Raw genomic sequence first — 11,762 nt, forward strand, 5'->3', positions numbered from 1 at the left:
ATGTAGCAATAAGAAGAATTGTTAAGGGCTTTACACTGTTCCATGAATGTGCCACCAGAATCCACCAACATGCGCAAAAGATCACCACCCCGCACACACAGATTGCGCGATGAGTTACCGTTTCCCCCTTTGTTCATGTTTTGCACTCCCGTTACATTTGGAAGCCATGCGCCGCACTAAGCCAGGGCTCGTCCAGCAACGCGCTGACCCTCTTCAAGATCCTGCTGCTGCCCAGTATCGCCTGGAAGCTTTGCACGCGGCTCTCGGTTGGCATCAGCAGGAAGGTCTGTAGTCCGCAAGTGCGCATCATGTTAGCCGTCGCGCCAGATGTATCGTTCGAATATTGCGGCCAATCAACAGGATTCTTGAGTAGGGCAAGAATGACTTGTGCGGCAAAGGCGTTGAGTCCTGCGCGACGTAGGAAGAGTTCCCACTACAGATGTTAAGTTTCGAAAGGTAAACAGAAGCAGATATACTCACAGTAGTCTGGTCTGGGAGGAGCTTGATATCACCAATGTCTTTAGACCCATGCGGCAGACCGAATTGTGCCATTTCGCCTACGATTGACCGTGCAAGGGCCTGTTCTCCCCCTGGAACATGCCGAATAAGAACCTCGCCGTCTAATTGTGCAGCAGTCCTCTCGTACTCGGTTATGACTTCTTGATCTCTGGGATCCGAACACTGACTAAAGCCCTGCTCTACCCGCTCTCGGCTCAACCCTTCACTGATCAAGACCACGAGGCGTTCGTACATGTGTTGGAGTGCTTTCATTCGCTCCTTGACAGGTGAGCGATCTGGCTGGCCTGGAAGAGCTCGCTGCTTCACTTGTTGCAGCGTCGTTATTATCAGGCCCGTAGAAGGAGACAATATAAGGTCCGCTTCCTTGCTCACTGCATACTGCGAGTCGAAGTCTCGGCTGACAAACTCTGCATCTGGATACAGGCTCTCGATCTGCCTTGAAAGGCTTCGTCGCTGCAAGAGAGTAGACGAGATGACGAACGATGAAGGTGGCATGGATTCGGGCAGTGGTGGCAGGTCGATTGGTCTCTGTGCTGCTTCCTGGGGCGGTTGAGCACCTGCTTTTGACAGATTGTGTGGGTTGCGCGCCTTTTCCACAGGACGAATAGGCGAAGGGAGTGGAGGCTCTGGAGGTCTCTTTGGTAATGGTCCATTTTTCTCCCTTGCATTTGGCTTCGCGGTCATTCCGTATAGGGCCATAAAGTTGTCTAGAGCGCTTGAAGCAGAGAACTTTCCCCCGAACATGAGACTCGTGTCTCGCTCTTGCTTCTGAACAGGCCTATCTCGATTAGAGCTTAGCTTCATGTCCTTCGAACGATTTACGATTGCATGTGTGGCATTTCCATCTGGCATTGAAGATCCATCCCTCCAATGATGGCTTTCGATCACTTCACGTTGGGGTTCATTGTTCTCGATGAGAACGGTCGGCTTCGACGGTTTCTTTCGAGGCGCGATATCATGATCGCTGGCAGGTTCTTGCATGTCAAGCTGTCGTTTCCTGATCAAAGAACTCATATCCTTGCGCTCGCCTGTGTCGGCAGGCTCTAGCATCTCTTCGTCTGGTTCCTCAGCTTCAAGGATACGCAGGCCATCCCTCTTCCATAGGTCAGTAGAGCTTGTGCAAACCTCACCCACGATCAAGTCGGCAAGCATCTTAGTCAGTGTATCTTCACCATGAAGCTTCTCTTCAACTGAGACCTTTGCTGCCTCATGCGAGAAAGGCGCCAAAGGAAGCGTTCGTTCGAGCTCCGATACACCATGCCAAGACGATGCCGTTTGCATGTGGTTACGTTTCACCCACAGCAGGAAACGAGCCTGTGCATCAATCTCTGTCTCGTATGCATTGAGTCCACCCTTGCGAGTGAATTCATCCCAAGGCGCAACTGGCAACGTAAAGTCGACGCGCGGAACGGGCACTCTTTTGGTTGTATCCGCTTCTGAGAGTTGCTCATTCTCGACCCTCCAGTTCGCGTCTTTCGCGGCAGGTTCTAAAACATCTTTGAGGAAAGCGTAGTCATCCTCTGGACAAAGTATATCGTTGCCATTCTCATAGTTGGAAGGAAGTTCAGAGTCATACCCATGGGCATGATCATAGACCTGATCGTGACCGTTCTCGTCTATGCATCTCGAGGAAAGATCAGGAATGTACTCAACAAGCATCTCGGCGAAAGCGACTGTCTTCAGTTTCTTTGCTGGTGATTCAGAGAACATGAGTGGTGTGAGAGGCCCCTCGATCTTCAACTCTGATGCCTTCCGTTTCGTGGAAGGCGAGTTGATGTCATCCAGCCCCGGATCATACTCGCCGGCATTGAGCATGTCCAATAGCATTTCATCGCTTCCATCAGAGTTGTGTTGCACAAAAGCATCTGCCGCCATGATCTGCTCTTCGAGGGCTTTTGCCTCTGCAGCAGTTGAATTTGAATCATCCGAGATAAGCTTTAAGTGGTTTCCAGGTGAAGAAGGTATGTATGGGGTCAAGGGTGGTGTTAGTGGAAGCAATGGTGGTGTGACTGGTCGAATCGCAGTGTTCTATGTCTATTAGCATGTGCCTTATGGCGCTTTCTTCACTCACCTTCCGATAGAGCAAGCCCTCTCTCTTGATCAATTCGGAGTCCTCGGGTGAATGGGAGTTTCTGACTGCGTCTTGAAGATACAGCAGGGTTTCCCTCGACACTCCTAGTTTCTCGTTCTTCGCCCGCTCATCACACTGTTTGGGATAGCCGGCGTAATCTGAGGGCCAATCCAGACCTTCGTCGTTCTCTTCATCGATCGCTTCAAGTGGTATCTTCAGATCAGTAAAGCTCGGCTCCACCGTGCCACCGAACGCGAGTATGTCTAGTTCGTTGTCAGTTCGAAGAATCGGGAGCTCTTGTTTAAGGCTAAGAATCCGTCTTCTCCTGTCCGGTATCCGCAGCAAGCTAGGCGGCTCTTGTGTTAGAGAGTGCACAGATTTAAGTAGCATCGCAGCTTCCTTGCTCACTGCAAGTCGTTCCTTCGTTAGTTCGTCTGCGGGGTTTGTGAGTGAAGGAGAATCGTTTGGATCCCAAAGGTCCAGATATAAAGTCTCATCTGAAAGAGAGAAATTGTTGTAGTATGATGGTAGCTCTTTAGTGAAATCGCTGCAAAGGCCGTGGAACCGCGCATACTCAAGCACGGTCGGTTCGTGCTCGATAACATCCAACTCCAGATCGAGCTCCATCATGTTATTTTTATTCTGTTGCTCGAATGCCAACGCTGCTGAATTGTTGCGATGACAGCGAGATTTGACACACGTGGTAGGGCGCGTCGCTTACGACGAGACAGAAAGCGCAACCACCTGCAGGATTCCGATCATGTGAGAACGCGTCAACCTCTGGAGGCAAGAACGGAAGCATTCCGCATTCGTCACTGACCTTCCCTCCAAAATTTGACTCACTAAGAATCATCGGAATCTACGCGTCCCTCGTTACTCAGCTGCATTTTATGGAACGGGTTGAGGTCATCGGTGTGAGTGGGGTGTCAATGGGTTGCAACGCGTTTCACATAGACCGGACGAAATCATGCGACACCAATCCGCCCCGCCGTGTCACAGAATGCATACACCACGCACCGGAGAACCACAATGCCTTGCAACAGATCTATTTTTTGTCTGCTCAACCTGGTCGTATCGACCACGCCACGTACACACTATCATCTTTCTGTCTATCCCCGAGCACATGAGCCTTTGAACGTAAGAAATTATTATGTACAGAACAGTTTGCCCTTCAGGCCAAGCATATCAACAGTGAACACGTACTGCAGCGCCGCTAAATGACAAGCATATGTTCGCGCACATGGGTATCTATTCAACCCGTCTAAGCAACCGGGGGCTTCTCGCCGAAACCAAGCGACTGGTTGCCGCCGTTGAAAGCGACGAATTGCGCCTTGAACATCACGTCACCGTAGATTTGGAGTCCAGCACCCTGGTTGCCCTGAACACCACCGAAGCAGGTCGTGTTGGCCTGGTCAACAGTAGCAAAGGTGATCTGATTGCCAGGGATCTTGGCCATGTAGGTGTCGCCGATGGCAACAGACATGTCCGGAAGAGTGGCGGCGCAGGGGTAGATGAATCCACCAACTTGAGAGTTGAGCTGCGCACCCTGGACCTGGGAGTAGTAGGCCTCGGCGACGTTCTGGTCGACGAGGAGGAGGGAGGTACCGGTGTCGGCAATGGCCTGAGAAGCAGTCGGGTTCTCGGCGACCTGGTCACCAACAGCGAACTTGGCAGAGGAGAATTGCCAGAAACCGGAGCTTGCGTTGACGGGAATCCATGCCATGTCGCCTTGGAACTTGGTGGCATCGATCTTACCAAACTCGTAGACACCAGTGCCATCGGGGTCGAGGTCAGCAGTGAAGACGGGCAGGTCAAGGTCACCCATGACGTTGTCGAAGAAAGTCTTCTGGGGAGTCTTTTTGGTACCATCGTTGACGGTGTTGAGCTTAGAGAAAGCGAGACCGACGAGACCGTCAGTGTTGGTATCTTGAACGAAGGATTGCGAGACAGCGTTGGCAAGCTCGACAGCCTGGTTCTGAACAGTGACACCACCGATGGTAACGGCGTCAGTTCCGACCGTTCCGGCAGCGCCGGAGCCATCACCATAGGAGATCTGCCACTGGGCACCGGTTACCGCCTTGAAGGTAGTCGATTTGGACTTGTCGTAAACGCCGTGACCGGTAGTGGCTTGCTGAGGGAGATCAGTGCTGAAAACCCAGCTAAAAGTTGTTAGCTTATGATTGAACACAGTTTTAATTTACGTACAGATCAGAGGAGCCAGAGTCGAAGTCCAGGTTCAGTGTCTGGCCACCAATGTCCACAGGCGAGAGGAAGAGAGCAGCATTGTCTCCAGGGTTGGCAGCGACAGTTCCAGTTCCATTGGCGGTACTGTTGCTGGCGTTGATCTTGAGGTCCGTAGCGAGCGCTCCAGTCTTTTCTGCCGCAATGAATCCTCCCTTGAGGTTGTATTTGTTGAACACCCTCCTCACGGCAGCTCCTCCGTTGAGACCACGAGCGTGGACAGGTGCATTGATGTGTCGAGGAACCTTGAAGGACCTCTTCCTGATCTTGGCTGGTGCTGGAGCGGCCAAGACGATGGCCGCCAAAAGAGTGACGAAGAAGATGATGCGGAGGGTTGCCATGTTGGACTAATGCTGACCGGCAGCGAGGACGAAAAGAAGGTAAGTGGTCTGTGGAATAGGTATGGAGAAGAGAAGGAAATGAAGAGAAGAGTAAACAGCTACTCTCTCGTTAAGAAGAAAAGGCTCGGCCTGAAGGTGGAGAAGAAACGATGAGCGGCAAGCTCTGATTTAAAGAAAGAAGACGAAGCTGCAAACATGGCTAGGGAAAGAACGCCAGGAGCACTTCCGATGAAACTTGACTCTAAGACACATTCTGACGCATGAACGTGCAATCAAGAGTTAGGCGAGGAGGCGAAGCCGGATACCAAGTCGGGACTGGCGGGTGGGCAAGCATTTGCAAACAGAGGCGCCGTGTGCCAGCGCCTTCAGCCATCCTGGAGTTGATCATGCTAAGCATTCGTAAGACGCTCAGGCAAGTGGCCCGAACCTGGTTAGCTGGTTGCTAGATCGGGTGCTGTACTCCAGCAAGAACGCGACTGATTGGATGACAGGGTACGAGGCATCCGCGACGGATTCTCGCCTCATACGCGTTCTGCTTTATGCCATGGGTTTGGTGTTGAAGAATTGTGGAGTCGATTGGTGCGGGAATAAAACAGGGGCTGAAAGCTTAGCAACTCTGTTTCAGCGTCGGAGCCGCGCCACGCAGCCATTGCGCTGCAGATATGTGAGCTTTTGACATGCGATTCATAGCTGTACGAGTATGACGGACTCGAAGTCCGGATTTCAGTTATTGACGCCTCAAACCATCTTGGACAGTTGGTCGAGTCGTTGCTGGCTTACGCGAAAGCCGACCGCTGTGGCGTTTCAAGCTCGTCAGGTCTATGGGCATGCGAAACGCCCGCCTCCTTCGGGCCAGCGTCAACGCTAAGTCTGACAAGTCTTCACGGTAAGCAAATCAAGCATTCGCCTCAGGTACATGCACCCCACAAGGCGCCTCTGGAACACGTTTCGCCTAGACCAGCACCCAGCGGCTCCGTGGCTCCAGCTTGTCGGCCTCTTGGGAAACGAGATCGTGCGAGTCTCGGCGGCTGCCAATTCGAGAGCGGTAGTGCGTTTATCTTCCCTCATACCGCGTTTCGGCAAACAAACAGACCGGGGCACGCATCTTCGTACATCCGGGGACGGCTGGTTCATGTCACGACGAATCGAGAGCGATACTTCTTCTCGGACTGTACGAACCCGAGTTGACAGTTGCTGCGACTCTATTTTGGTGCAGTGTCGTGTATGATCTGATGTATCCAGAAAGCTTGATTGATGTTTGAGCGCTTGTTGGCTGAGGACACATGCAAGGATGGACCAGAGCAAAGGCGTTGTGCGATGGATGGCAATAGAACAGGGTTGACGGCCGAGAACGAGCGGGAAGGCGCAACGCACAGACGGGAAGGGACGTCTTCGCCTGTGATCATTATGCACGCGCGGAATATCAATCGTGGGTCGATGAGGCCCTTCGGCACCGATGTTAATATTATTCCTCCATTCGCTTCTTTTTCCCCCCTTCTGTCCTCGAATCTCGGTTACAAGCTTCGTGATGGCGTGGAAGACGCGCGCCGGCGTGGTCTACTCGTAAGCAGGGCTAGCATTGCTGTGTTCATCGAATAGAACACCTCATAGATCGGAGTGCAATTGCTTTCGAGAGCATATCGCCATCTGCGTACACCTCTTCTCCGTAATCTTGATCGCGCCACAACAGCATCCTCGCATGATAAATGCTGTTCAATATCGTTACATTCAGACATCTGCATCATCCCTCAAAGCCTTGACGCAGGAACAGCCAACTTCGTCTTCCCCCTTCTCTTCTTCGCCTTCGCAGCTGCACTTTCTGCCTCCTTATCCCTCGTCGCCGTCATGTTGCCTCCCTCCCACAATTCAGTCCCAACCCTATCAGCAAGACTCAACACCCTCGTCTGCACAGTCGCCCCATCTCTCCGATTCTTGCCCTCCCTTCTTGAAATGCTGATCCTCTCCGCAAAAGCCCAAAGGGGGCCCTCAGCCTTCACGCATCCCTTCGCATCCCTCGAAGGAAGCCATTCGTCTGCCAACCGTATCGTAGCAGGCGTCTTTTTATCTTTAGACTTGGCAACGAGAATCATGCCATCCTCCTCAAATCTCTGATACGTGTTCTTCAACGTCTCTTTGTTAACGGCTTCAAAGTAAGAAAGGTCACCCTGGTGATATAGCGTCTTTCCTAAGACCTGCGCCACGTCCTGTACATTCTTCATCGGCAGCCAACTGTCCTCCGCTTTTCTGCCAACTGGCGGCGTCAACATGAGTAAGCTAATGGCACCGAGCCACGCCGCTTCAATGAACGGCCAAATCAAGAAACAGTAGAAGTCGAAGTTCTCGCGGCCCTGCGCCCTTTCCTGATCGCTAAGCTCTACCCACTCTACGATTTCGCTGTTATTGGGATCTCGCGTGACTTTGATAATGTTCTCCATTTCGAGTGTGGCAAGTGTTTTGGAAAGGTTTTGCTCAAGGCCTTCCGTTGGGAAGATGAATTCGCCACGGAAAAGTTGCGAGAGGAACGATACTTGGTCGCGGAGAGCGGTGAAAGAAATGCGCTGTTGAGACGGGGAGCCACCTTGTTTCACGGAGGTGTAGAGGGCGGCGGAGACGAGAGATTGGAGGATAAATAGGTGTATGGTCATATTACGGTAGAAGGAGAGCTGGAATCTGCGGTTTAGTATCAGTCAGAGTATTCGTTGATGATTGATAAAATTGAGGAGATGAGAGATTGCGTACCTATCCACTGCGTAAAATGTGTCTTCAGGTAGTCCAGGTACCAGACCAACGAGTCCAGGACCCAGGACCTCGAGAGCCCTCTCTACGACGACGCTCGTCGGTAGACCAGCGAAATGAGCGACTCTGCCTCCTTGCGCTCTAACACGCTCGCTCAACCACTCCACCCTTCTAATCAATTCCGACTTGCCTACACCTCGCCCTCTCAATGTCAGTAGAACAGTACCGACAAGGGCAGTTGGCATCACGACGGAGACATCGTTGATGTCGCTCAAAACCTTGAAACCAAGCGTACGCAGCAACCGTGCCCGCTGGTCCTTAAAATCGAGCTGCCGCGGAAGCCTGCTAAAGCGCCCCTGCTGCTCATCGATGAACTTTCTTAGGGACCACGGCTCGTGGAAGCGGACGTCAACGCGACCCAACTTTAATGAAAGTATAGACGACGATGAGAGGAAGTCTTTGAGATTCTCTTTTGGTTTGGGCTGACCTAGCAGCTCACTGATATACGACCTACTTGCAATTAGTACTCGCACACAGCTAGGGAACACCGCACGGAATACTCACTCGACCTCAATGACTTTGTCATACTGCGTCGAGACCGGACAGATAATCGCATCCGCAACCCTGCCACTAGCGATGCTATCCAGCATATAACTTAATATACCAAATTTGGGCGGCAACAACTTGCCCGTCCGACTTCGCCCTCCCTCGACGAAGCACTCTAAGTTGAACCCGTTCTGCAGCAGCGTGTCTATATAGGCCTGGACGAGTGTCTGGTATAATTGGTCGTCTCCAAAACTCCTCCGGATCCACATAGCACCCGCATGTTGGAGGAACGCTCCAACAACAGGGAAGTTCAGATTATCACCCGCGACAACGGTGGGGAGCGCCAGGCCAAGGCGATAGCATATGATCTGAAGGGAGACATAGTCCACGTGCGAACGGTGACAAGGGAGGAAGATGATTGCTTGTTTGGCCTTTGCTGCTTTTGCGGCGACAGCGCGGAGGCGGAGGACTTCCTCACTTGAAACGTGTACGCCCTGGTGGTATGCGCGGGTCAGGAGTTGAGTGGCGAGGTAGTACGCGCCGCGAATGAAGCGTTTGGATTCCATCTTGCATATCATATTATCCGTCATTGTCTCACAGACCTCTAGGAGGCTCTCCTCAATTTGTATCCGCCGCTTCCTCTTCTTGTCGCTGTTCCCAGCTCGAGCTTGGCCATTCATGACCTCCTCGCCTAGCAGTCCTTCTTTTGCCTCAACCTGCACTCTCCAATCCGCAAGATCGCGTACTTTCTTGACCAGCATGGGATTTTTGAGCACCATGGACTTCATGTTCTCGGAAAACCCGTTATAGAAGATTGGTTGCCCAATAACATCGTCATAGGAGCGCCATCCTGTACCCGAGACATGTAGAGAGACCTCACGTATGAAGTCGAGGGGCGAGGATCGGAATCGCGCCATGCTGTTTATAACTTCACGCTCGGAGGACTCGTTGTATCCAGCGGCATGGAGATGGACCTCATCGTCGGCAGTAATGCTGAGATCCGGCGCTTGTTCCGCCGCCGAGCTCCTATGCGACTTCGACGTTGACGGCATGGCTGCGGTGGGATCGTGGCAGGCAGGTGGGTTGCGGAGGGCCTATAGCTGCAGGAGGCGGCTATGTCACGGCCACGGAGCGAGATGCGGGGATTGAGGGCGCGGATTTAATTATGTATCGTGCAACTGCGATTTCGGTCGCCAACGGAGGATGTCCATAACAACAGGGTGCGTTAAGGCAAGCAGGGCGAGCCATTGATCGTCATCCCCATCCGAGCTTTGGAGATCCCCGTCCGTCAGGTGCAGCAGCCGAGGCATTGCGGAGGCGCCACCACCCGCGCCAGTCCGCAGCGTCAACAATTCCAATGGTAAGACATGCTTTGATTACTACCAGGTGATTCTACAAGGCATTCTCGTCTAGATCAGTCTTCTGTGAGGCTACGTCTTCCGTGAGTGAGCATCTTAAATATCATTTCATGCCATTCTCCTTCTCTCAGTGTAGAACTGGTCCAGTAATCATAGCCATGATAACATTCGCTACAGAACACCGTCATCATGCTAACCCTGGAACTTGTACATAAATCTACAATAAGAATGGAAACCCAAAAACCCATGCAGGTCTCCCGTAAACGCCATGTATGCTCTCCCAATGAGCCAAAAACCATGTGCCCCCGGTTTCACTAATCATAGCCAGGACTCCTTCTTTTTCTAGCAACACAAGCTACGCAGGGAATAGTGAATAAGACCAAGGCGAAAATCGGTCGAAACAGCCACCAAAGAGACTCAGAAACGGAGAGCGGGGCACTTCAGCGAAAAAGTCAGGTCTCTGCGCTGAAAGTGCAATGCATCAGACTGGAGTTCAATTGGGACCGTAATTGTTGAGCGGGTGCCTGGGGCCAAGAGTACTAACTACGAAATTATTGCTCTTTTTCGTACCCTGCTGGTTTTTCCATGCCGTTGACTTCAAAGAAGCGGGCGGTACCTGTGCAGTTACTGTCAGCAATTCGAAGCATGAGAAAGGATGTAGAATGAACTTACAGCTGTATCCGTTCCAGTCAAAGTTGTCCTTCGGGTTGCAAGAGCACTTGTGGCTCAAGCGATATTCCTCACCAGTCGGGCAGTGGGTGAACGGAACGTGGTAGTAGGCAATATCATTGAAGAAATGAATTTCCTCCTTCTTGAGCATAAGAGCAGCGGCGATCGAGTGGACAGGCGCGTCACCCCAGCGCTCGTAAAAGAAACCACCTGCATAATCCAGCGAGGTGAAGTAGTCGATATAGGCATCAGAGCGCAGCCAATTCAAGTTGCCGATCTCGAAGTTGGACCAGAAATGGCAGTGGTTGTACGTCTTTCCGTCATCCTCGCTGATCCACTTCATGGAGTTGCCTTCAACCACGTGCTGAGGGTATACGGAGGTGAAGTTCTTGACAGCGTCCCAAAGAGTAGGGATGGTCTCAACGTATTCGTACAAGCTGAGGGTGAAACTGTACTTCTTCTTGTTCTCGGCCATGAACTTGAAAGTGTCGTACTCGATGTCGCAGAACAACTTGACGCTGGGCTCTACGCGCCAGTACCACTCGTAATCCAGCATCAAGGGGTGGCGGAAGAAGAAGCCCGACTCGTAGCGGCACATGTGCCTGTAGCTGACGGAGTCGCCGTAGATAATCTTCTTCTCTTTCATCTCCTCGCGAACCTTGGCAGCGCGGTCCTGATCAATGAAGTCGGGGAAGGACCAATGCTCCTTGGGAATCTTGCCGTACTTTGTCTTGCCAGAAACGAGCGCGGTGGTGACCTTGATGAACTCTTCGCCGAAATCACCGTCATTAAGGAAAACCCAGTCGTAGTTGAACTTGCGGTTGAAGCGGTCTTCGATATGACGAATCGATTCGGCAATCTCCCAAATGTCTGAATCACGGGCAAGGGTTACGAAGGTTGCGTTCATGCGCTCGCCGCCGGCGGTAGCAGGAGGAAGCTGGTTGCCGGTATTGGGCGTTGTAGCGGTCGACTCCTTCTCAGCCCCAGTCTGCGGCGCTGCTGGCTTGTTCGTGCTCGGGTCTGCGGCCGTCTGGCTTTGATCGCCCTTGTACGTAGGCCATTGTGCGGATGGTACGGATGACGATGAAGAGATGAAGAAGAGAAGGATGATGGCCTGGGTCTGTTAGCGAGTTGCGCACCGGATACCATGGGAGAAACACACAATGAGCGCAAAGACAATGTAGCGCAGGTAGCGCTGTTGGCCGGCCATTGCGCCGCGAGAGTGCTGCTGCTGCTGTTGCTGCTGCGGCGAATTTGCGTCAGACGACTGGCTCTTTTCAG

The 11,762-nt window shown here is 52.3% G+C and overlaps 4 protein-coding genes across 4 annotated transcripts; all 4 read right to left on the reverse strand.

Moving 5' to 3' along the window:
• Positions 1-151: 151 nt before the first annotated feature.
• Positions 152-3,217, reverse strand: N0V89_007647 (uncharacterized protein; the record flags this gene model as incomplete). The annotated part of the gene is made up of 3 exons (XM_056216408.1): positions 152-433; positions 481-2,547; positions 2,591-3,217. 3 exons carry the CDS (start codon positions 3,215-3,217, stop codon positions 152-154), a joined length of 2,976 nt encoding a protein of 991 aa, XP_056070655.1.
• A 634-nt stretch (positions 3,218-3,851) lies between these two features.
• N0V89_007648 (uncharacterized protein) lies at positions 3,852-5,172 on the reverse strand (the record flags this gene model as incomplete). Its single annotated transcript, XM_056216409.1, has 2 exons — positions 3,852-4,749; positions 4,796-5,172. 2 exons carry the CDS (start codon positions 5,170-5,172, stop codon positions 3,852-3,854), a joined length of 1,275 nt encoding a protein of 424 aa, XP_056070656.1.
• A 1,748-nt stretch (positions 5,173-6,920) lies between these two features.
• On the reverse strand, positions 6,921-9,506 carry N0V89_007649 (uncharacterized protein; the record flags this gene model as incomplete). Its single annotated transcript, XM_056216410.1, has 3 exons — positions 6,921-7,842; positions 7,912-8,418; positions 8,473-9,506. 3 exons carry the CDS (start codon positions 9,504-9,506, stop codon positions 6,921-6,923), a joined length of 2,463 nt encoding a protein of 820 aa, XP_056070657.1.
• An 857-nt stretch (positions 9,507-10,363) lies between these two features.
• On the reverse strand, positions 10,364-11,691 carry KRE2 (alpha 1,2-mannosyltransferase 2.4.1; the record flags this gene model as incomplete). The annotated part of the gene is made up of 3 exons (XM_056216411.1): positions 10,364-10,428; positions 10,485-11,595; positions 11,644-11,691. 3 exons carry the CDS (start codon positions 11,689-11,691, stop codon positions 10,364-10,366), a joined length of 1,224 nt encoding a protein of 407 aa, XP_056070658.1.
• Positions 11,692-11,762: the final 71 nt, after the last annotated feature.

Source organism: Didymosphaeria variabile, assembly GCF_027946475.1.
Source record: "Didymosphaeria variabile strain IMI 356815 chromosome Unknown scaffold_5, whole genome shotgun sequence".
In the NCBI taxonomy this organism is placed as follows: Eukaryota; Fungi; Ascomycota; class Dothideomycetes; order Pleosporales; family Didymosphaeriaceae; genus Didymosphaeria; species Didymosphaeria variabile.